This window comes from Mobula birostris, chromosome 18, assembly GCF_030028105.1.
Source record: "Mobula birostris isolate sMobBir1 chromosome 18, sMobBir1.hap1, whole genome shotgun sequence".
In the NCBI taxonomy this organism is placed as follows: Eukaryota; Metazoa; Chordata; class Chondrichthyes; order Myliobatiformes; family Myliobatidae; genus Mobula; species Mobula birostris.
The window spans coordinates 2,019,488-2,045,244 of NC_092387.1; the positions used below are offsets into that span (position 1 = coordinate 2,019,488).

Consider the following 25,757-nt stretch of genomic DNA (forward strand, 5'->3'; position numbering starts at 1 on the left):
CTTTCCCCCCTCCCCCTCCCCCCCTTTCCCCCCTCCCCCTCCCCCCCTTTCCCCCTCCCCCTCCCCCCCTTTCCCCCCCTCCCCTCCCCCTCCCCCTCCCCTCCCCCTCCCCCTCCCCCTCCCCTCCCCCTCCCCCTCCCCCTCCCCTCTTCCCCCCTCCCCTTCCCCTCTTCCCCTTCCCCTCTTCCCCCTCCCCTCCTCCACCATCTCCCCAGCACCTCCCTCGGTCCCCGCCCCGGCATTGGTCCCTCCCAGAGCCGCTCGGGAGGTTCCGAGCGACCGCGATGAAGAGCTCGAAGCCGAGCTTCAGGAGCTACCTGCCCGCGGAGGAGGTGAGGACTGTGCCGGAGTCTGCTGGAAAGCGGGGCCTGTGCTCCGACGCTGCGGCCTGTTCCGCCTCTAACTGCTGTTTCTTCCCGCAGAACTCCTGCCCGGGCCGGGCCCAGGAGAACCGGGCGAACGAGGCCGCGCTACTGCCGGGTAAGTCTGTACTCTGTGTCGGGGCCTTGGCGCGGGTCCCCGGGAGAGGCACCAATTCCAGCCCGCGGCTCGGACTGGATGCCAGGCCTGAAATAGTGAAGTGGAGATGAGTGAGGGGGAGGGGAGGGTCAGTGAGGTGGAGAGCTCACCTGTCGGAGGCACTTCCGCGCATACCTCACCCGCATCTCTCTACCCTGTCCCTCCCTCTTCTCCTGACACCCCCCTTGTCCTCGCCCCTCTCGTCCCCGCCTGCCCCTTCAGCTCCACCCCTCGCCCCCTCACTCGTTCGTCCGCTCCTCGTGCTCCCCCTCTCCCCGCCCTACTCCACTCGTCCCCCTCCCCTCCCCCCTCCCCTCCCCTCCCCCCTCCCCTCCCCCTCCCCTCCCCCTCCCCTCCCCTCCCCTCCCCCCTCCCCCCTCCCCCCTCCCCTCCCCCCCTCCCCCCTCCCCCTCCCCCTCCCCCTCCCCTCCTCCCTCCCCCTCCCCTCCTCCCCCTCCTCCCCCTCCTCCCCTCCTCCCCCCCTCCTCCCCCTCCCCCTCCTCCCCTCTCCCCTCCCCCCCTCTCCCCTCCCCCTCCTCCCCTCCCCCCTCCCCTCCCCTCCCCTCCCCCCTCCCCTCCCCCTCCCCCCTCCCCTCCCCCCTCCCCCCTCCCCTTCCCCCTCCCCCTCCTCCCCTCCCCCTCCTCCCCTCCTCCCCTCCCCCTCTCTGTCGTCCACTTCCCCCTCCCCGAATCCCCTGAACAGCCCCTCCCCGAATCCCCTGAACAGCCCCTCCCCGAAACCCCTGAACAGCCCCTCCCCAAACCCCCTGAACTGCCCCTCCCGGAATCCCCTGAACAGCCCCTCCCCAAACCACTGAACTAGCCCTCCCCAGTCTCCCTGAACAACCCCTCCCCCACACATCCCCAAAAGTCTCCCCACATCCCTTGAATGATGTCACCTTTCCTCATGGTCCTGAACAACCCCTCCCCATACCACTGATAAGCCATCAGAACCTGCTGAACAAACCCATCCCAGCCCCTGAACCTCTCCCCACACTCTGAACAACCTCGTCCCACACCCAGTGAATAACGTTGCCCCACCCCTGAACAACTTTGCCCCATCCCTTCCTGAACAACCCTCCCCATACCCCAAAAATTCCCTCTCCACACACTCCTGAACAACAACTCCCCATCCCACTGAACAACCCCTCCCCATGTCCCCATGAACAAACCCTCTGCATACCGCTGACAAGCCCTCAAAACCTGATCAAACCCTCGTCACCCCCTGAGCAACCGCTCCCCCAACTTCCCTGAACAACCCCTTTCCCATCCCCCAAACAGGCACCCCAACCCCTGAACAAGCCCCCCACCCTAGAACAAGCCTTCTCTACCCCCTGACCAAGCCCCCAACCCTCAAGCAACCGTTTCCCACCCCTCCCCAAACAAACCCTCCCCACGCCCTGAATAAGCCTCCCACCCCCTCGAACAACCCTTTACCACTCTCCCAAGCAAGCCACCCCCCACCCCCCTGAACAAGCTCTCCACCCTCCTTAACAACCCTTTCCCACCCGTCCCCACACCCGACCAAGCCCCCCACCCCCTGAACACCCCCGAACAGCCCCTCCCAACCCCTGAACAAGCCCACCCCAGTCCCCCTGAATAACCTCTCCCCACACACACCGCTGCACAACCACTCCCCCACACAGCCCCAAACAATGTCTCCCCACACCCCCTGAACGACATCTCCCCACACCCCCTGAATATTAGAGGAAGGTTTTTTACTCAGAGAGTGGTTGGTGCGTGGAATGCACTGCCTGAGTCAGTGGTGGAGGCAGATACACTAGTGAAGTTTAAGAGACTACTAGACAGGTATATGGAGGAATCTAAGGTGGGGGCTTATATGGGAGGCAGGGTTTGAGGGTCGGCACAACATTGTGGGCTGAAGGGCCTGTACTGTGCTGTATTATTCTATGTTCTATGAACAACATCTACCCACAACCCTTCCCCATCCTCCTGAACAACCCCTCCCTGTCCCACTGACAAGCCCTCGGAACCTGCTGAACAAACCCTTCCCTGCCTTTGATCAAACCCTTCTCACCCCCTGAACAACCTCACCCACCCCCACTGAACAACCTCTCCCCACACCCACTTGAACAACTCCTCCCCACACCCCAAAAAACCAATCCCCACACACCCCTGAACAACTCCTCCCCATCTCCCTGAACAACCTCTCCCCACCCCCAGAGCAACCCCTCCCCACATCCCCGTGAACAAACCCTCCGCATACCGCTGACAAGCCCTCAGAACCTGCTGATCAAACCCTGCACACCCCCTGAACAACCACTCCCCCACCTCCCCTGAACAACCGGTTCCCCATCCCCCGAACAAGCCCCCCATCCCCTGAACAAACCCTCCCCACACCCCCGAACAAGACCCCATCCCCCTGAACAAGCCCTCCACCCCCGAATAAGCTCCCCCATCCACTAAACAAACCCTCCCAAACCCTCCCCACCCTCTGAACAACCCTTTCCCACCCTTCCCCAAAATAGCCCTCCCCACCCCCGACCGAGCCCCCCCCAATCCTCGAACAACCCTTTCCCACCCCTCCCCAAATAAGCCCTCCCCACCCCCGACCGAGCCCCCCCCAATCCTCGAACAACCCTTTCCCACCCCTCCCCAAATAAGCCCTCCCCACCCCTGACCGAGCCCCCCCAATCCTCGAACAACCCTTTCCCACCCCTCCCCAAATAAGCCCTCCCCACCCCCGACCGAGCCCCCCCAATCCTCGAACAACCCTTTCCCACCCCTCCCCAAATAAGCCCTCCTTCCCCCTGACCAAGATGCTGTTGAACTGCATAGTTCCTCTTGCAGGTTGTTTATGTTACAAACTTCAGCATCTGCGGTCCAGTCTGCAATATCAACTTCCTACCATGTTTTTGGTGAAGACACAGGTCTCAACACCAACTTACAAATTCTTCTTTATGAAGCAGAAGTTTGTAGATTTGGTTTCATTTCTGTAGATGATATGATTGTACACAAACTCAAAGCAGGAAACAGACAAAGCTCAGGCAAAAGGTTCCCTATATAAAAGCCTTAATCCCAGAGGCTGGACTGTGACCTGTGTGAAACTGTGAACTATGAGACTTTGATCAACTCCACCAGCCATAATTCATAACCCTGTGTCTAAAGAAGGATCCACGGAACTCTGTGCAAACCAAAAGGCAGACAACTAAAGGAACAATACACAACAGGCAGTTCAAAATGGTGTGCTGTACCAGAAAGTCAGCAATTAAAAAATAACAACAGTCCCACTTCAATGAAATGAGTGAATTTACAACAGGGCAATAAACCAAATTAAAGTTACATCCTCTCCCAGGAAAATGTTTCTCTAAAACTGGTTGATAATGGCACAGGTCTCTTGTAGTAGTAGTGTGAGCACTCTAATTGAGTACAGTATTCTCCTAAGGCTTGTCTACTGCTGGGTCCTCAGGTGTCTGTAGAGGCTGATTGAGGATCGACATACTCTGGTGCAATGAGGCCAAGAAAAAATGGATTCACTTAATGGAGAACGCCTGTGAGCGACTTTGTTTAACATGGACAACCTGCCTGTGCATCAGTCCTTAACAAATTGGGGGGTGTGGGTATGTGAGTCCAGTGGTATGGAGCACAAAACGACTGTGGACCTTTCAGAGCTGCAAACTACTTCTGTTGTGATGTGTCGTCATCTCTCCACCAGCTCCACCGCTGAGGTCTTGGTTGAATTGCTCTGTCTTCCCCTTGACCTCACCAGCATGGATGACCCTATCAGGACCCCCAAAAGGCATAACTCTCTAGATCTCACCAACTTAGAAGCCTCCCCACAGTAACGATCAGCGGAGTGGCAAGTCTCTTGAACCCTCTGAAAAGATTAGTTTGGGACAGAAACCCACCGTCTGGTAAATCAAGTCACCCAGTCAATCCCACACAACTCCCCACCGTCTGACAAATCAGGTCACCCAGTCACTCCCCACTGTATGGCAAATCAGGTCATCCAGTCACTCCCCACAGTCTGGCAAATCAGGTCACCCATTCACTCCCACACAACACCCCACTGTCTGGCAAATCAGGTCACCCAGTCACTCCCCACCCTCTGCTAAATGAGGTCACCCAGTCACCCCCCACCATCTGGTAAATAAGGTCCCCAGTCACTCCCTACTGTCTGGTAAATTGGGTCACCCAGTCACTCCGCACCATCTGGTAAATCAGGTCATCCAGTCACTCCCACACTGGAAAATCAGTTCACCCAGTCATTCCCTCACACAAATCCCCACCATCTGGCAAATCAGGTCATCCAGTCACTCCCACACAACTCCCCACCGTCTGGCAAATCATGTCACCCAGTCACTCCCCACGGTCTGGTAATTCAGGTCACCCAGTCACTCCCACACAAGTCCCCACCATCTGGTACATCAGGTCACCCAGTCACTTCCCACTCTCTGGTAAATCAGGTCCCCTCGTCACTCCCCACCGTCTAGTAAATCAGGTCACCCAGTCACTCCCCACCGTCTAGCAAATCAGGTCACCCAATCACTCCCCACCATCTAGCAAATCAGGTCACCCAGTCACTCCCACACAACTCCCACCGTCTGGCCAATCAGGTCACCCAGTCACTCCCACACAAAAATAACCACCATCTGGTAAATCAGGTCACCCAGTCACTCCCGACCGTCTGGCAATTCAAGTCACCCAGTCATTCTCATTGTCTGGCAAATCAGGTCACCCAGTCACTACCACACAACTTCCCCACCATCTTGCAAATCAGGTCACCCTGTCACTGCCCACTGTCTGGTAAATCAGGTCACCCAGTCACTCCCCACCGTCTGGTAAATCAGGTCACCCATTTACTCCCCACTGTCTGGCAAATGAGGTCACCCTGTCAGTCCCAGACAACTCCCCACCGTCTAGTAAATCAGGTCACCGAGTCACTCCCACACAAAAGTCTCCACCGTCTGGCAAATCAGGTCACCCAGTCACTCCCCACCGTCTGGTAAATCAGGTCACCCAGTCTCTCCCACACAACTCCCCACCATCTGCTAAATGAGGTCACCCAGTCATTCCCGTACAAAAATCCCCACCCTCTGGTAAATCAGGTCACCCAGTCACTCCCCACCGTCTGCCAAATCAAGTCACCCTGTCACTCCCACACAAAAATCCTCACTGTCTGGTAAATCAGGTCACGCAGTCACTCCCCACTGTCTAGCAAATCAGGTCACCCAGTTACTGCCACACAGCTACACAGTTCTGCCTCGGCTGTGTTGACCCCACATGGTGTGATACAGCAAGCTGAGAGCAGCAGTAGTGTTATAAGTACATAGTCTGACCCCCCCCCCGCACCACCCATGTCCCCGTCTGCACCACCCATGTTCCCTCCCCCCACCGCACCACCCAACTCCTCCCCCCCGCTACCCATCCCATAAGACTCCACAAAGCTTGAGAGCTTTGATGAGGTTTGCAAGCTACATCAGGTGCGTACTAATGACAGCCCTGCCTCTAACATTTGCTGAAGTTAACAGTTCTGTTAAAACCTGCTCAGAGTAAGAGGCCTAGATCACAAGATACTGACAGCTGCCTGTGTAATGGTTCAGCAGTCATCTGCTCAATGAGCAAGGAAAACCAGGGAGATGCTAAAATTCACAGGATTAAAAGCACTCCCAAATGTTCCGCCACATTGCTGCACAGAATCTGGTTTCAAGGAAAAGCTTTGCAGAACAGTACATCCCTGTCCGTGGCAGGTTCACATGACACTCTACGCTGAAGTTTACTGAGCCCTCAACTGCTTCTACTTAACATATTAGATGTTTATAAATTGGTCTGTCACTTCAAAGAATTTGTGCATCTAAACATCCTCTCCGCCTCCTTGAACACTTTAGCAAACTTCTTATGTGTAAATGTCAGGAATGCTAATTGTGCATTCAATGGAGTGAGGCAGGCAGGCTCTCAGACGACATAGAAGCAAACAATGCCTTTGATTGCAGTCCAAGGACAGGTTACCTGTTCCTCACACTTAAAAAATGCTTTTCCTTTTCTCAGTTCTTCTGTTTCCACTGCATCTGTTCACAAGATGAGGCCTTCCATTCCAGAATATCTGAGATGTCCTTCTTCTTCTTTTCCTCCTCTGTCATCGATGCTGCCCACACCCACGTCTCCTCCATTTCCTGGACATCTGCCCTCACCCCATCTTCCTGCTGCCAATAAGGTTAAGGGTTTCCTTGTCCCTACCACCCCACAAGCCTCTGCATCATGCACATAATTCTCTGGAATTTCAATGGGATCCTACCATAAGCCACACATTTCTTCGCTGCTCTCAACTCCACTTTTCATAAGGATCACTCGCTATGTGACTCCCTTGTCCACTTGTCCTGCCTCACTGTTGTCTCTCCAGGCACATATCCCTGCAAGCAGGACAAATGCTGCACCTGCCCCTCCTCTTCCTCCTTCATCACCATTCAGCTGAAGTCACATTTCACCTGTAAGTCTGTTGGGGTTATCTATTGCATCGGGTGTTCGCGGTGCAGCCTCCTCTACATCAGTGAGATTCCATGTAGATTGGGGAACCGCTTCATCAAACACCTTCGCTCTGTGTTACATAAAGGGCAGCATTTCCCGATGGCCACCCATTTCAATTCTACATCCCATTCCCATACCCACATGCTGGTCCATGGCCTCCTCTTCTGACAAGATGAGGCTACTTTCAGGTTGGAGGAGAAATACCTTATATTCCATCTGGGTAAACTCAATCTTGACAGCATGAACTTCAATTTCACTAACTTCTGCCAATTTCTCCACCCTACTCCTTTTCTCTTTTTTTCATTTCCCATTTTGGCTTCCCGCTTACCCCTTCTCTTCTTCACACCTGTCCATCACCTCCCTCTGGTGTACTCCTCCTCCCTTTCTCCCATGGTCCACTGTCCTCTCCTATCAGATTCCTTCTTCTTTTGACTTTTACTTCTACCTATCATCTTCCAGCTTCTCATTTTGTCTCCTCCCTTGCCCACTCACTTTCCCCCCTCACCTGGTCTCACTTATCACCTGCCAGCTTTTACTCCTTCCCCTCCCTCCACCTTCTTGTTCTGACATCTTCCATTTCCTTTCCAGTCCTGATGAGGAGCCTCAGACTGAAACTTTGACTGTTTATTCCCCTCCATAGAATCTGCTCGACCTGCTGAGTTCTGACAGCGTATGAGGCTCTAGATTTCCAGCATCTAAATAATCTCTTGTGTTTGAAACTATATAAAGTTTGGTGCAATTAACAGTCTGCTGGAGGAACTCAGTGGGTCAAACTCAGCATTGGTGGGAAAAAGTATTACAACACAGAAAAGATAGATAGATAGATACTTTATTCATCCCAAAGGAAATTACAGTGCCACAGTAGCATTACAAGTGCACAGATAGAAATCTTAAAAGAGAGGTAGAAAGAATAAAAAATAGGTTACCACAAACAGTCCAACAGGACGGGGGGGTCATCACTTCCCCAGCTGAAGGTTGACTCATGGCCGAGACGTAGCGCTCTTTGGAGCAGTGCAGTTGTCTTAGTGGTCCACGATATTACGCCAACCTGTATAAACCTGCTTCACGATTAATCTAACCCTTTCCCCGTACTCAGCCTATAGCCCTCTATCCAGCCATGTGCCTGAGTCTCTTAAAAGTCCCTACTGTAAGGTAGCAACATGTTTGGAGGCAGTAACCATTCAGGGGCCAACCAAAATTGCTTTTTTCTTCATTAAATGACTTTTTTATGATCGCAAAACAATGCTGGACTCCAAGAACATCGGGTACTGCAGGTCTACCCCATTAGTGAACTGCTCATTATTGGAGTAGCTGGACTGGGTGCAGACCATGTTGCTGCCTGCTACAGGAAGACATCACAAGCATTGGAGCTGGTGCACGAAGGAGGCATGCAGTGTAACTGTGGGTGATTGTCTTGGATGTTTCTGTTGTGATCGCAAGATTCTGATAGACATTGATCATGTAAGATGCTGCTGGCTATTTCCCTTGTTTGATGATGTGACAGACAACGGGGATGCTGTGTGGCCTTGGTTGTAGCGAGGATTAGGCCTCAAGTCATGGGTTTGCCTGCTGCTGCAGCCCAGGAGAGGAGATGCCGGAGGCAGTGTGGTGTGGCGTCTGTGCTCGTTTGGAGGCTGGCCCCTCCCGTTGGTGCTGCCTTCCAATGTTCAATTGGTGGAATGACAAGCTGGATTGTATGCGTATGTTTGTGCACTGCCAGGAGCTGTACCATCAAATTGCAGGACATTTTGCTCAGTGACTTGGGCTATTTATATCTTTATTTTTTTGCAAGACTATGTGTTTTTGCTTGCTATTTTGAATGTGCTGTGTAGGTTTGCATCTTGGCCCCAGGGGGATGCTGTTTCATTCGGTGTATTCATGTATAGTTGAATTTGACTTGTATTAGCCTCCACCACTACCCTCTGCAGGGTAATTCAGGCATTCACCATTCTCTGTGTAAAAAAAACTACCTCCAACATCTCCCCTAAACTTTCTTCCACTCACCTTAAACAGATATCCTCTGGTATTGGCCATTGCCACTTAGGCAAAAGGTGCTGGCTGTCGTCTATCTATGCTAACCACAATGTTATACACCTCTATCACATCACCTCTCATCCTGCCTCTCTCCAAAGGAAAAAGCCCTGGCTCACTCAACCTTTAGTCATAGGACATGCTCTCTAATCAAGTCAGTGTCCTGGTAAATCTCCTCTGCAGCCTTTCTGAAGCCTCCACACTCTTTCCATAATGAGGTGAGGGAGGGGGCAAAGAGAAGGCAGTAGGGTGGGAGGGGGAATGAGAGGGTAAGGAGGAGGGAGGGAAAGGAGAGATGGAGGGGGAGAGGGGAGGGAAGGGGAGAGGGGGAGTGGTAGTTTGTGGTGGTGGGGAGTTGTTCAGGAGGGTGTGAAGGTGTTTGGTGGGAGTAGGGAGTAGTTGTTTGAGGTGGTAGGGAGCGATTGTTCAGAGGGGTGGAGAGGTGTTTGGTGAAGGTGGGGAGGAGTTTTTTGGGGTGGGGGTTGAGGAGATGTCAACATTGTAGTTTATGGCAAGTCCCAAATCTACCACCTACTGAGCCATAAGGAGGGGACCGACTGATGGGTGTTATCTACTAACTACACATTATTTAGTTACAGTCACACTTGCTAAATGATGCCTGAAAGGCCAAGTGGATAAAAGTGTTTCAAAAGAAACATTCACCTTATAGCCAGAATCCTGATGAAGGGTCTCAACTTTCCTTTCCATAGATGTGGCTGACTTATTGAGATTTCCAGAATCCACAGAATCTCTCACCTTCACCTGCCCCCCACCCTCTACTTAACACAGACTTTTCTTTGTCTATTTTCATGGCCCAGTCTGTACATAATTGTTCTTTACTGTGGGCATGTTGTCAGCATTTGTTTGGTTCACACAGAATTTATTTTCTGAAAAAAAATTAGTTCAGAAGTAAGTTGCAGAAGTGCTGTTGAGATATGTATCTGCTGATGAATTGTAGGATGAGAGATGGATTAGTGAGGGGAAGTTTGTCAGGACTCTGGCATGTAATAAACAGCCCTGAGTGGTATTGGTATGTCAGGTGCCAGTCAATAATGAGAGTGGGATCATCCTTCTCTTTCCCCACCTGTCCACTGCCCAGGTTACTCGTGCAGAAGGTCATTGTCCTCAGAAACTAAAATTTATTCTTTTAATTTACAGTTGTCTAAATTAACAGAATAATGAGAAGTATCTGAAGGATGATACTTTCTTGTTCACCTTCCTACAATGCCCAAAATAAATTTATTATCAAAGAATATGCTGTATATGTCATTTTATACACCATTTACAGGAAAATAAAGAAATGCAATAGAATCAATGAAAAACTGCACATGGATAAAGACTGACAAAAAATCAATGTGCAAAAATAAAACAATTCTGAGAAGATGACTTGCAAAGTCCTTCCTTTCCTCGTGCCATTTGTCCACCAGTCTGATAAAGCTCACTCTGGGGTCAGTTGGAATAGCAGGTTCTGAAATGTTGTCTTTCCTAGAGAATAGTTTGTGGCGGCCACTAGGCTGGACAGTAAGATAACTCTGATGTACATCTGGTTTATTTCAGGGGAACTTGTGGTGAGCGAGACCAGCAATGTCAGAAAATGCATTGCTACAGACACAAGTGCTCATGACCTCTATGGAACCCTACTCTGTACCAACTTCAAGATCTCTTTTATCACAAAGGATGTGGCACATTTTCGGGTTTGTAAACCTTCAGCATTTCACCAGAATATTTTAATCAGACTGGAATTGTTATTTCTTGAAACCTGGGCTGGAACTGCTGGCAGAAGTGTAAATAGGTAACCAGCACACAGAATACGGGGATTGATAACAGAACCAATGCAAAGCTGAAAATTATTTTGCTATGTGTGTGGTGACTTGGATTGAGTCTTATGGGATAAATCAGAAAGGGTTTCAGCAAATTAACCATTGAAAAGGAAACATTTTAACAGTTGTTAAAATAAAGAATGGGTGTAGGCCAACTTGGAGAGCTGGCCTGGGGTTGGTGACTGATTTCCTAATTTTTAGGCTCACCATTGCTTTTGTTGCATCATTGCTGGAGCTGGCCAATCATCAGTGTTTTTAATAGAGAGGTTGGACCATCAAATAAATGGTCCTAAATTAGGACAAAAGACAAGATTGACGGATTGGTCGGAGGAGGTGGCAGCATTAAGGGCCAGAGAGGAAGATGTGAAGTCCAGGGGAATTTTGGAGAAGGAAAGAGAGATGCAGTGGATGGCCTGAAATGAGAATCTTTTGCAAGGACAGTTATACCATATAATGCACAGCATGTGGATAAAGAGACGAATGTTACCCAAGTGAAGCACAGTGCATTAGACAGTAATGACGCGGTGTTATAAATTTATTATTGGAGGGGGGGCTACACATTTTATGGCTCTCTCCTGGAAGATGGTGAAGAGGCAGAGGAAATACTGCCTGCATCCTTTAGGTTGCTCTTTTGTTTTAAAAGAGTTTATTAATTAGAAGCAGGAGTTGGCCATTTGACCTCATGAGCAGTTCCATTATTTATTAAGATTGGGGCTGATCCCGAGCTGCATTTTCTTGCCTATCCGAATATCCCTCAAATCGCTAGTATCCAGAAACCAGTAATAATCTGTTTTGGATGACCCCAGTGACTGAACCTCTTCTTTTTTTAAAAAATGGATGACCAATTATCTTTAAACACTGGCCATAGTTTTATATTTTCCAACGAGAATAAATATCCTCTTCACATGGACCCTGTTATAACCCTCAGGATTTTGTGTTTAAGTCAGGGCGTCTCTCACTTTTCTTTTACTCCAGTAAGAAATCTTTACTACTATAGTCGAATACAAAGATCAGCAAACATTCTCCTTAACTGCTTGCTCCAATTTGGTGTTAGCTTTCAATGGTGTGTGCACAAGGAAAACAGTCTCATCAGCTAGAACAACAACCTTTGTCACCAGTTCAAAGTACCCTGCACATTTGGATGATCTCACATTTTTCCACATTATATTCTGCCTACTGTGTTCTTGCCACTCAGTTGCCCCTTGAAGCATAGCTACATCCATCTCCCAACTCACAATCCTGCCTAGTTTTGTGTCTTCAGCATATTTAGAAATGTGACATTTGCTGGTGTGAATATCTGATGTCCATCAATCCTTACTACCCACTGCCACAGTCTGCCAGCCTGAGAGCGACCTTTTCCTTCCCTGACAGGACGGTTATGAAATTAATATTAAGGATGCAAACAAAAAGGTTCATGATACATGGCGTAGCAAATGGAGTGGAAAATCTAGTTGTTGTCAGTTTATCTGTGTAACAATTTCTGGCCAACTGAGTGAGGATAGGAAACTGAATGATTTCCTCATGGTTGTTAGGAAACACTTCATGTGAACACAGTGTTAGCAAATTATGTTCCATGTTTGCTTGATTCAGATAGTTTAGCTAGATTAGTTAAAAAACAGATGGGTGCAAAGATTGTAGTGAAATCTGACAAGCTACCCCAATAAGTTTAGCACATTTGGGAAGTATCCTCAAACTCTTGCTGCCATACCTATATTTGGTGGAATGATTACAAGGTTTTTTTCCATTTTCTCACACTGCATTTAGGTACAAGGTACTTTGATTGCATAATTCTTTTCCAATTACTGATGGAAAGTACAAATTTGCTAAAAGACAGCAAGATAGTTGAATTAATAGCAGAATTTAACTCAATGGGTAAGATCTATTGCGTAGTAAGATGTGGTTACAAAGTGAAAAAACTTACAAATGAAAAATTCCAGGAGGTTTAATTTTGGTGAAGTCTGATAATAAAGGGTGGGGCCAAGGCAGTGGAGAGGAAGGACCTTGTGTCAGAAACCTAAATGGTGCGATCAGTTTGGATGGCGCCCAGAAATAGAAAAAGGAATAAACCTTTGGTTAGAAGTATCTTTGGGCTCCTAAACGTGTAGTAACATGGAAAATGAAATGCAAGGCACCCATAACTAGGATAATGCAGGACTTGAATCTATATATAGTCTGAGTAAGGTAAGGCACAGCATGGCCTTGTGGGCTACATGGTAGTGTAGTGGCTAGCAAATGATTGACAGCACCAGTGATCAGGGTTCAATTCTCACTGCAGGTTTGTACGTACTCCCCTTGACCAGGCAGATTTTCTCCGGGTTCTCTGATTACTTCCTACATTCCAAAGACAATGGGTTAGGATTAGCAAATTGTGGGGATGGTACGTTGGCACTAAAAGCATGTCGACATGTACGGGCTGCCCTCAGCACGCCCTCATGCTGTTGCTCGTTGATCCAAATGACACATTTCACTGTATGTTTCAATGTTTTGATGTACATGTGACAAATAATTATTAAATCAATTGGCAGTGAAGGTGTGGAGAATGATTCATTGGGGGTTATGGCTTTCTAGATGATTACATTGAAGATCTGATGGGAGATTAGCTTCATTAGTATAGTGTGGGTGAACAGGAAGGGCTCTCGATGTAGCTTCCTGGATGAAGGGAACATAGTGTTCACCTGCAGTTGTGGTGGTCAATGGAAGAAGGTCAGCAAGCAGACATGAGAGAACTAGGACACCACAGTACCAGTTCATTTTGGAGTTCGTGCAGAAATGAGGAGATGCAGGTACTAGACCAAGTCCCGTATTTGACCGAGACCTCGGTACAGTACGCAGCAGGCATTGCATTCTTGGAACTAGTGCCAATAAAGTGAAGGAATAGGAGACAGAGAGTAAAGATGTGGGTTCTCCTCAGGATTGATACTGGGACCCTTGTTTGTAATATCACTGAATGAATTGGATGTGGCAGTCATGGTCAGTACGTTCATGGATGACATAAAGGTTGGTGGTGGAGTTGTTGATAGTCTGGAAGGTAGTCATAGCTGCAGACAGATATCAATGTGTTGGTGAAATGGGCTGAGGAATGCCAGGTAGAGTTTAATCCAGACAGATGTGAGGTGATGCAGTTTTTGGAGTACCAATGAGGCAAGGATGTACACCATGAGTAGTCGGGTCTTCGGAAGTATTGAGGGACAGAGGGATTTCGGAATGCAAATAGATCCTTGAAGGTGGCAGTGCAGGTTGACAACATGGATAAGAAGACATATGGAATTCTGGCCTTCGTTAGTTTGGGATCAAATACAGAAGGTTATGCTTCAACTTTATAAAATCTCAGCTGAAGTATTGTGTGCAGTTCTGGTCACCACTGATAGCACTGCAGACGGTGCAGAGGAGACTCACCAGGGCTAGTTATGAGGAGATGGTGAAGAAGCTGAGTCTTTCTCTCTGAGGTGGAGGAATTAAGAGGGAACATGATAGAGGTATGAAAAATTATGAGGGATATGGATAGAGTCCAGGTGCTGGGGTGGAGATATGTCTCTACCAAAGGCGCTTCTTCTCTCCACTAGCCTGCAGGTCACCGTTGGGCAAGGTGCAGCACGTGTTTAGCCACCTGCCCCCCACCCCCCCCCCCCCCACCCCCGATCAGGGTCACATGAAGCCATGGGAGCAGATGGTGGATAGTTGTATGAGCAGTCGGTGCACATTACAAGTCCTGGTAATGCAACACAGACACCAGGCAGACAATCTCTGAAGAGTCTTGATAATGGCCAGGGTCACCCATCTCGTAAAGACACTGTCCAGAAGAAGTCTATGACAAAACCCCTTCTGTAGAAAACTTCGCCAAGAATAATCATGTTTATGGGACCATGATTGCCAACATCAGACAACGGACATAATGATGGGTAGAGCAGACTGCAGGAAAGGTTTCTGCATATCAGAGCTGAATGAAGCAAGAGGCTGTAGACGTAGAGCTCGAGGTAAGAGATTTAGAGACTATTTTTCACCCAGACCGATGAGAGTGGCGAAAGCAGGTCACTGATAGTCGTGAAGTATTGTCTTTGATACGGAAAGAGAAAGCAGAAGAGTTGTGTGATCTAGCAAGGAAAAATAGAGGGCTATGTGAGAAGGAAGGGTTGAATTGGCTATGAATAGAGGGTGACGTGAGAGGGAAGGGTTGGATTGATTGTGGAGTAGGTTGAAGTGTTGGTTGAGTAGGGCATGAGCCATCCAGCTCTCAGGATTCTGCCTCTTGTGCCTGTATAAGGAAGGAAGTTACTGAAGATGACTGTTACCAATGAGATGAGAAGGAACATAGTGAATTCAGGAACAGGCACAAGAAGTGGAGCAGTTTACCCCATCTTTTTTTACTTGTTTGTATGCATACATTCTCAATCCGCAATGCTTGATGTTTTCATTGTTATATTAAACCAAAATGCCAAATAAAGCTGTTACAGTTCTTAATGTCCCTCATTCAAATGTGAAAAGATACATTTTAATTCTAGCTTTTAACTGTTGAACCACAGAAACTTCAGTACAGAAACCTGCTGCTGGAGGAACATGACATTTCCCTTACCTGTGTGGAACAAGTTGTGGCAGGTATGGTGGCTTTATTTGTTTTATCACGGCTCAAAGACCAGCCTCCTTGCCCTCGACAGTGCTGGAAAATAGTAAATGAATGGATGAACCAGAGATTAATACTCAGCTGTAGATCTGTGTGACTGGTTGTTGGCTTGTGAATTTGTTAAGGGCCTCATTACTGCAGCTATTGACTGTAGAAGTTTCTTTAATGGATTTAGACACTGCCACCGTTGTGAGTTCTTTGTTCTCATCATCTTTGCATGAAAAACTTCATCAAACTTTGCTCTTTAGGTTAGATTCAACTTTATTGTCATTGTGCCGAGTACAGATACAAAGCCAATGAAATACACAGTTAGCATCTGGCCAGAAATGCAAAGAATAGTGTTATTTACGAAATAACTGTGAATAAAAAGTAAGTGCTATAGCACACAAATATAAAAGTACTGAGACAGTACAATATGGATGCAATACTGCTTAGCACTGTGATGTGAGGTTCAGCAGGGTCACAGCCTCAGGGAAGAAGCTCTATCTGTGCCTGCTGGTGCGAGAGCGGAGGCTCCTGTAGTGCCTAGCGGATGGGAGAAGAGTGAAAAGCCCATGGTTAGGGTGAGATGCATCCTTGATAATGCTTTTCGCCCTGCCTAGGCAGCGTTTATGGTAGATGATCTAAATGATGGGCAATTGGGTGCTGGGCAGATTTCACCACACGCTGGAGTGCTTTGCGGTCCAATATGGAACAATTGCCATAACACACTGAGATGCAGTTGGTGAGTATGCTCTCAATGGTATAGCAGTAAAATTCCGTCAGTATCCTGGGACAGAGGTGAGCTTTCTTGATGCGCTGCAGGAAATAAAGGCGCTGTTGTGCCTTTTTGATCAGGATGGAGGAGTTCAGGGACCAGGTGAGATCCTTGGAAATGCAGACACCAAGGAATTTGAAGCTTGATACATGCTCCACGACAGCTCTGTTGATGTAGATGGAGACGTGAGTGTGGCTGCTAGCATGCCTGAAGTCCACAATGATCTCCTTGGTCTTCTGGGTGTTAAGGGCCAGGTTGCTGTTGGCACACCACGCAGCCAGGTGCTGGACCTTGTCCCTGTAGGCCGTCTCATCATCCCCTCTGGTCAGGCTAGCCACCGTGGTGTCGTCTACAAACTTGATTATGGAGTTAGAACCATGTACAGAAACACAGTCATAGGTGAAAAGGGAGTACAGAAGAGGGCTCAGCACACAGCCTTGAGGCACGCCGGTGTTCAGGGTGAGAGTGGAGGAGGAGAGGTTGTCTAACTTAACTGATTGGAGTCTGTTAGTCAGAAAGTCCAAGGTCCAATTACAGAGGGATGAGCTGATACCAAGCTGGCGAAGTTTGGCGATTAGCTCGGAGGGGATCACAGTATTGAATGCCGAGCTAAAGTCAATGAACAGCATTCTGACGTAAGAGTTGGGGCTGTCCAGGTGGGTCAGGGCAGAGTGAAGTGCCGTGGAGATGGCGTCCTCTGTTGACCTGTTGGTGCGAAAGGCAAATTGATGGGGTTCCAGGGTAGTGGGCAGACAGGATTTCAGATGTGATAGAACCAGTCTCTCAAAGCACTTTGGGGGTCAGTGCAACTGGACGGAAGTCATTCAGGCCCGTGGCAGTGGAATGCTTTGGCACTGGCATGATAGTGGTGACCTTGAAGCTTGTGGGGATAACTTGTGTGGCCAGGGACAGATTAAAAATGTCCATGAAGACCCTGGCCAACTGCTCTGCACAGACTCTGAGCACAGGGCCAGGTATTCCATCCGGACCAGCTGCCAGTGCAGCTAATTACACTCTTCCTGAGTCTGAGTCTGAGGCCTCCATCGGTCAGAGTTGTCCACGTGTTGTGTTCTAGCTGTCCAGCTGATATGCAAGCCTGGGCAGTACGATATTGAACTGGATGTGGGATTGCATTAGTCATAGTCATACTTTATTGATCCCGGGGGAAATTGGTTTTCGTTACAGTTGCACCATAAATAATAAATAGTAATAGAAATAGTAATAGTAATATTACTATTAGTAAATAGTAACAGTCATAGAAATAATAAATGGTAATAGAAAATAGTAATAAATAGTTAAATAGTAATATGTAAATTATGCCAGTAAATTGTGAAATAAGTCCAGGGACCAGCCTATTGGCTCAGGGTGTCTGACCCTCCAAGGGAGGAGTTGTAAAGTTTGATGGCCACAGGCAGGAATGACTTCCTATGACGCTCTGTGTTGCATCTCGGTGGAATGACTCTGGCTGAATGTACTCCTGTGCCCAACCAGTACATTATGTAGTGGATGGGAGACATTGTCCAAGATGGCATGCAACTTAGACAGCATCCTCTTTTCAGACACCACCATCAGAGAGTCCAGTTCCATCCCCACAACATCACTGGCTTTACTAATGAGTTTGTTGATTCTGTTGGTGTCTGCTACCCTCAGCCTGCTGCCCCAGCACACAACAGCAAACATGATAGCACTGGCCACCACAGACTCGTAGAACATCCTCAGCATCGTCCGGCAGATGTTAAAGGACCTCAGTCTCCTCAGGAAATAGAGATGGCTCTGACCCTTCTTGTAGACAGCCTCAGTGTTCTTAGACCGGTCCAGTTTATTGTCAATTCGTATCCCCAGGTATTTGTAATCCTCCACCATGTCCACACTGACCCCCTGGATGGAAACAGGGGTCACTGGTACCTTAGCTCTCCTCAGGTCTACCACCAGCTCCTTAGACTTTTTCACATTAAGCTGCAGATAATTCTGCTCACACCATGTGACAAAGTTTCCTACTGTAGCCCTGTACTCAGCCTCATCTCCCTTTCTGATGCATCCAACTATGGCAGAGTCATCCGAAAACTTCTGAAGATGACAAGACTCTGTGCAGTAGTTGAAGTCTGAGGTGTAAATGGTGAAGAGAAAGGGAGATAAGACAGTCTCCTGTGGAGCCCCAGTGCTGCTGATCACTCTGTCGGACACACAATGTTGCAAACACACGTACTGTGGTCTGCCAGTCAGGTAATCAAGAATCCATGTTACCAGGGAAGCATCCACCTGCATCGCTGTCAACTTCTCCCCTGGCAGAGCAGGGCAGATGGTGTTGAACACACTGCAGAAGTCAAAAAGCATGACCCTCACAGTGCTCACTGGCTTGTCCAGGTGGGCGTAGACACGGTTCAGCAGGTAGACGATGGCATCCTCAACTCCTAGTTGGGGCTGGTAGACGAACTGGAGGGGATCTAAGTGTGGCCTGACCATAGGCCGGAGCAGCTCCAGAACAAGTCTCTCCAGTGTCTTCATGATGTGGGAGGTCAATGCCACTGGTCTGTAGTCATTGAGGCCGCTGGGGCACGGCGTCTTCGGCACAGGGAGGAGGCAGGACGTCTTCCACAGTGCAGGAACCCTCCGGCACCTCAGGCTCAGGTTGAATACATGGCGAAGTACTCCACATAGCTGAGGGGCACAGGCTTTGAGCACCCTGGTACTGACACCATCCGGTCCTGCAGCCTTGCTTGGGTTGAGACGTTTCAGCTGTTGTCTCACCTGTTCAGCCGTGAAGCCCACCGTGGTGGTTTCGTGTGGGGGAGGGGTATAGTCATGAGAGCAGGGTGGGGGACTGTGAGGAGGGGTAGGAGGGGAGAGTGGAATATGTGTTGGTTGGGGGCCAACAACAGATGGCTCATGTGGGGTTTGGGCAGGGGTCACAATGTCAAATCTGTTAAAGAACAGGTTAAGTTTGTTGGCCCTGTTCACACTGCCTTCAGCTCCTCTGTTGCTAGTTTGCCGAAACCCAGTGATGGCCCTCATCCCCCTCCAGACCTCTCTCATGTTGTTCTGCTGGAGTTTCCACTCAAGCTTCCTCCTGTACCTGTCTTTAGCCTCCCTGATCCTGGCTTTCAGGTCCTTCTGTATTGCCCTCAGCTCCTCCCTATTTCCATCTCTAAACACCCTCTTTTTAGCGTTGAGGATGTCCTTAATGTCCTTTGTCACCCATGGTTTGTTATTTGAATAACAACGGACAGTTCTTGTCGGAACATTGCAGTCCACACAGAAGTTAATGTAATCAGTGATGCATTCTGTGAGCCCATCAATATCCTCTCCATGTGGCTCACAGAGTGCCTGCTAGTCTGTCACCTTAAAACAACCCTGGAGCGCCTCATAAGCCTCCTCCGACCATTTCCTCACTGTTCTCGAGGTTGCAGATTTACTCTTCACCAGAGGCACGTAGCAGGGTTTTAGATGCACCAGGTTGTGATCTGACCTTCCCCGGTGGGGGGAGGGGAGAGGAGCTGTATGCATCCTTAACATTAGTGTACATCAAATCCAGAGTCCTCTCCCCTCTGGTTGTACAGCTGACATACTGCGTGAAGTTGGGCAGTGTTCTAGCCATGGTAAGCTGGTTGAAGTCACCCAAGATGGTAATGAGGGCACTCGGGTGCTGGGTTTGTAATCTGGCTATGACGGTGTCAATGATGTTACGTGCCGACGTCAGGTTGGCAGAGGGAGGGATGTACACAACAACCACAATTGCATGCGAGATTTCCCTTGGCAAATAATATGGCCGGAGTCCAACAGCAAAAAGTTCAATATCCGGGCTACAAACACGTTCCTTGATCGTAATATGCCCAGGATTGCACCATCTGTTATTTACCAGAACCGCCAGCCCCCCTCCTTTGCGCTTACCGGTCTCAGTGCAATTCCGGTCAGCTCAAACGGACTGGAAGCCCTCTGGGGACTCTGGCTGCAGAATTTTCCTTCAGGGTTTATTCCTGAAGTCTTTCCCTTGACTGGGTATAGCCATAAGGGAGTGAAGTTTTGAGATTTTCCTTCTCCTAAATGAATTGCCAAACACGGCTGACGAGCCCCATCTGTCCAAAGCAGCTGGCTTTAAGGTCCCAGTAACCCTCCTTTGCCCATTCTCCTGTCAGTAGAAACATTTTTGCCTGGCTTAGTAGCTAAACCACACATGACGACCTGGAACTGGGCTTGGTTGTCAGAGGCATTTAATAGGTAGTGGGAGCTTGCCCCCCATTACCACCCCCGGCTATAACAACCTTAAGGAAACGCTATTCTGTGCCCAAGGTAAAAGTGCAGCTTTATGACAGTTAAAGGGTCTGTTGCTAGTGTTACAGGCCGGGATGACACTTTGTCACAGTTAGAGGACCTGTTACCTCTGCTACAAGCCAGGGAGTCACTTTATGACAGTTATTATATCTGTTGCTGGTGTTGCAGGCTGGAGAATCACTTTGTGACCGTTGCAGAATCTGTTGCTGGTGTTATGAGCCGTGGAGTTACTTTATGACAATTAAAGATCTGTTGCTGGTGTTAGAGTCTGGGGTGTCACTTGATGAGAGATACAGGATCTGATGTTGGTGTTCCAGTGGGTCTGATCAATGCCTTATAAAGTCTCAGTATTACATCTTTGCTTTGATATTCTAGTCCTCTGAAAATGAATGTTAACATTTTATTTTCCTCCTTAGCACTGACTCAACCTGGAAGTTAAGCTGGGAATCCTGTACAAGGACTTTCAATCCCTTTGTACCCCTGATTTTTGAATTATCTTCCCATTTGCAAAATTGTCTGTGCTTTTATTCCTGCTACCAAAGTGCATGACCATACACTTCTCCACACTATATTCCATCTGCTATTTATTCGCTCATTCTCCCAATTTGGCCAAGTCCATCTGCAGCCTCCCTGCTTCCTCAGCACTAGCCGTCACTTCACCTATCTTAAAATCATCTGCAAACTTGGCCACAAAATTCCATCATCCAAATAGTTGACATATGACTTGAAAAGAAGTGGCCTAAAACCACTTATCACCAGCAATTACCCTTTATTCCCTTTATTCCCACTCTTTGCATCCTGCTGCCAGTCAGCCAGGTTTCTACCCATACTGATTCCTTTCCTGTAATACCGTATTAGCTTGTTAACTTGTCTATGCTGTCTGTTATTTCCTTAAAGAATCCCTACAGATTTGTCAGGCAAGACAACCCTGCTGACATTGGTCTATTTTATCACGTGCCTCCAAGTACTGTGAAACTTCATGCTTAATAATAGACTCCAACATCTTCCCATCTGCTGAAGTCATGTGAACTGGCCTATAATTTCCTTCCTTCTGCCTCCCTCCCTTCTTGAAGAGTGGGGTGACATTTGCAATATTCTAGTCTTCCGGAACTATTCCAGAAGCTAGTGATTTTTGAAAGATCATTACTAATGCCTCCACAATCTCTTCAGCCACCTCTTTCAGAACCCCTGAAGTGCAGTCCATCTGGTTCAGATGAGTTATCTACTTTCAGACCTTTAAGTACCTTCTCCTTAGTAATAGGAACTAAGCTTACTTTTGTCCCTGACACTCTTGAACTTCTGGCATACTCCTAATGCAGGGGTCCCCAAACTTTTTTGCACTGCAGACCGGTTTCATATTGACAATATTCTTGCGGACCGGCCGACGTGGGGGGGGGGGGGGTGGCAGGGTGGGATAGGGTTGCCAACGGACAAGAGTCGAGCCAAATACGTTGCTTACACCGTGAGACTACAATGACCATGAAGCCTTGTGCGGGCACCTGTGCGCATGCGTGCCTTGCACATGCGTGTGCATGCCAATTTTTTTCTACAAATCCTTTTTGGCGATTCTGTTGGGGGCGGGGGTGTTAATCACGACCGGAATATAGGTGAGAAGTGGCTAATACACTCAATTTCGTTTCTAAAAGGGTTTGTCTAACGAATTTAATATTAAACACACAGCACATATTTTCCTCGCATGAATATAGTGATAAGTCAATTATTGGGGAAGGACAGGGGAGCTTGAAGTAAGTGTTGAACGAACTTCCAGTAGAAGTGGTAGAGACAGGTTCGATATTATTTAAAGAAAAATTGGATAGGTATATGGACAGGAAAGGAATGGAGGGTTATGGGCTGAGTGCAGGTCGGTGGGACTAGGTGAGAGTAGCTTTCAGCACGGACTAGAAGGGCAGAGATGGCCTGTTTCCGTGCTGTAATTGTTATATGGTTATATAAGTAAATCAATAGCATCATAACATTTTAAGCAACATTTGGATATTAAACACGCAGCACATATTTTCCCCGTATGAACATATAAAATCATTGCAACATGCCAATATCGCTGAATCAGTGGGAGCCCCGGGCTTGTTTCCCTGCAACAAGATGGTCCCATTGAGGGGTGATGGGAGACAGCGATACTCGAACAAGGTTCCTTATGTCCAGTCTATTACGCAATTTGGTTTTCGTTGCATTCATTGCAGAGATATTTTGGAAATGGAAGCAACATTTTCAGTGTTTTCCTGGCTATCTCAGGATATTTAGCCTTGACTTTGAGATCCAGAATGCCAGCAGAGATGTTATGTCAAACATACTTTTCAGCCCGCCGTCATTTGCAAGCTCGAGGTGTGAATCTTCTTCCCGCGCTGACATGGATGACGCGCGGGTAATGACCTCACATGTGTAATGGCTTAACAGTGGACATGACAAGGAATGAGGAAAGGTGCAGCTGACTCCCATCGCCAAATCATATTGTTTCCTCGTGGCCCAGTAGCGCATGCTTTGCGGTTGGGGATCGCTGTGCTAATGTCTTCCACAGTGAAGAGTGACATAAAATATTCATTAATTTCATCTGCCCATTTGATTGTCCCCCATTACTACCTCTCTAGTGTCTTTTTCTAGTAGTCTGGTATCCACTCTCACCTCTCTTTTACTCTATTAACTATTCTGTAATTAATCCTATATATACTGTATCTGAAAACCTTTTGGTATCCTCTTTGATATTATTGCCTAATTTCCCTTCATATTTCATCTTTTCCCTCCTTCTGACTTTTTTAGTTGCTTTCTGTTGGTTTTTAAAAGCTTCCCAATCATCTAACTTCCCACTAATTTTGCTGTATTATTTGTCCTGTCTTTTGCATTTATGTTCTCTATGTTTCTATGTTGGCCATGAGTTCCCTTGTCAGCCACTGTTGCCTCATTATCCCTTTGGAATACTACTTCATCCCTGCTAGTGTATCCTTTCAATCAACCTTGCTCCTCTTTCATGCCTCTGTAATTCTCTTTACTCTGCTGTGATACTGACACATCTGACTTTATTTTCTCCCTCTGAAATTTGTAGGGCGAATTCTATCGTATGATCACCATCTCGTAAGGGTTCCTTTACCTGAAGCTCCCAGTTCAAATCTAGGTCATTGCATAACACCAATTCAGAGCTGCAGGTCTGCTAGTGAGCTCAACCACAGGCTGCTCTAAAAAGGCATTGTACAAATTTCCTCTCTTGAGATTGTCCCAATCCACCTGCATTTTGAAATCCCCCATGACTCTAGTAACTTTTCCATAGTGAATACTTTGCTTCAATATTCACTACGGAAAGAACCTTGGCAATTGTAGGGATGACTTACAGCAGATTGAAAAGCTTGAGCATATAGGTATTAAGAAAGAGGATGTGCTGGAGCTTTTGGAAAGCACCAAGTTGATAAGTCACCGGGGCGGAACGAGATATACCCCAGATTACTGTGGGAGGCAAGGGAGGAGGTTGCTGAGCCTCTGGCAATGATCTTTGCATCATCAATGGGGACCGGAGAGGTTCCAGAGGATTGGAGGGTTGCAGATGTTGTTCCTTCATTCAAGAAATGGAGTAGAGATAGCCCAGGAAATTATAGACCAGTGATTCTTACTTCAGTGGTTGGTAAATTGAAAGAAAAGATCTTGAGAGGCAGGATTTATGAACATTTGAAGAGGCATAATATGATTAGGAATAGTCAGCAAGGCTTTGTCAAAGGCAGGTCGTGCCTTATGAGCCTGATTGAATTTTTTGGGGATATGATGAAACACATTGATGAAGGTAGAGATGTAGATGTAGTGTATATGGATTTCAGCAAGGCTTATTGAGAAAGTAAGCAGGTATGGGATCCAAAGGGATCCAGAATTGGCTTGCTCACAGGAGACAGAGTTGTTGTAGACAGGTCATATTCTGCATGGAGGTCGGTCACCAGTGTTGTGCCTCAGGGATCTGTTCTGGAACCCCTTCTCTTCGTGATTTTTATAAATGACCTGGATGAGGAAATGGAGGAATGTGTTAGTAAATTTACTGATGACACAAAGGTTGGGTGTGTTGGGGACAGTGTGGAGGGCTGTCAGAGGTTACAGCGGGACATCAATAGGATGCAAAACTGGCTGAGAAGTGGCAGATGGAGGTCAACCCAGGTAAGTGTGAGGTGGTTCATTTGGGTAGGTCAAATATGATGGCAGAATATAGTATTAAAAGGTAAGACTCCTGGCAGTGTGGAGGATCAGAAGGATCTTGGGGTTCGAGTCCATAGGACACTCAAAGCTGCTGTGCAGGTTGACTCAAACATGAGGAAATCTGCAGATGCTGGAATTTCAAGCAACACACATAAAAGTTGCTGGTGAACACAGCAGGCCAGGCATCATCTCTAGGAAGAGGGAGAGTCGACATTTCGGGCCAAGACCCTTCGTCAGGACTGTCTAGGAAGAGGTAGAGTCGACTTTTCAGGCCATTAGGACGAAGGGCCTCGGCCCAAAACATCGACTCTACTTCTACCTAAAGATGCTGCCTGACCTGCTGCATTCACCAGAAACTTTTTTGACTGTGTGGTTAAGGCGGCATATGGTGCATTGGCCTTCATCAATCGTGGGATTGAGTTTAAGAGCCGAGAAGTAATGTTACAGCTATATAGGACCCTAGTCAGACCCCACTTGGAGTACTGTGCTCAGTTCTGGTCGCCTCACTATAGGAAGGACGTGGAAACCATAGAAAGGGTGCAGAGGGGATTTACAAGGATGTTGCCTGGCTTGGGGAGCATGCCTTATGAAAATAGGTTGAGTGAACTTGGTCTTTTATCCTTGGAGCGACACAGGATGAGAGGTGACGTGATAGAGATGTATAAGATGATGAGAGGCACTGATCGTGTGGATAGTCAGAGGCTTTTTACCAGGGCTGAAATGGCTAACACAAGAGGGCACAATTTTAAGGTGCTTGGAAGTAGTTACGAAGGAGATGTCAGGGGTAAGTACGCAGAAAGTGGTGAGTGCATGGAATGGGGTGGCGGTGGTGGAGGTGGATACAATAGGGTCTTTCAAAAGACTCTAGAATAGGTACATGGAGCTTAGGAAAATAAAGGGCTATGGGTAACTGTCGCGTACCCCGTGATGGGAATAAAGAACCAATGGAAATGGAAAACACTTTGGAGTCTAGTATTGCTATAAACTAATAATATTTATTAGTAACTATGCAATACAGTAATATAAATGTAGATAAATCAAACAGGTTAGCAATGATTATATAAATAAGTAAGTA

The 25,757-nt window shown here is 47.9% G+C and overlaps 1 protein-coding gene across 1 annotated transcript in view; it reads left to right on the plus strand.

Annotated features, from left to right (window-relative positions):
* The first annotated feature begins 193 nt into the window (after window positions 1-193).
* mtmr10 (myotubularin related protein 10) overlaps window positions 194-25,757 on the plus strand; it is a 109,826-nt gene continuing 84,262 nt past the window's right edge. The window contains exons 1-4 of the mRNA XM_072282962.1: window positions 194-332; window positions 423-480; window positions 10,594-10,730; window positions 15,377-15,449. Of these exons, the coding sequence (XP_072139063.1) occupies window positions 285-332; window positions 423-480; window positions 10,594-10,730; window positions 15,377-15,449 (316 nt within the window). The 5' untranslated portion in view covers window positions 194-284. The remainder of the gene's footprint in view (window positions 333-422; window positions 481-10,593; window positions 10,731-15,376; window positions 15,450-25,757) is intronic.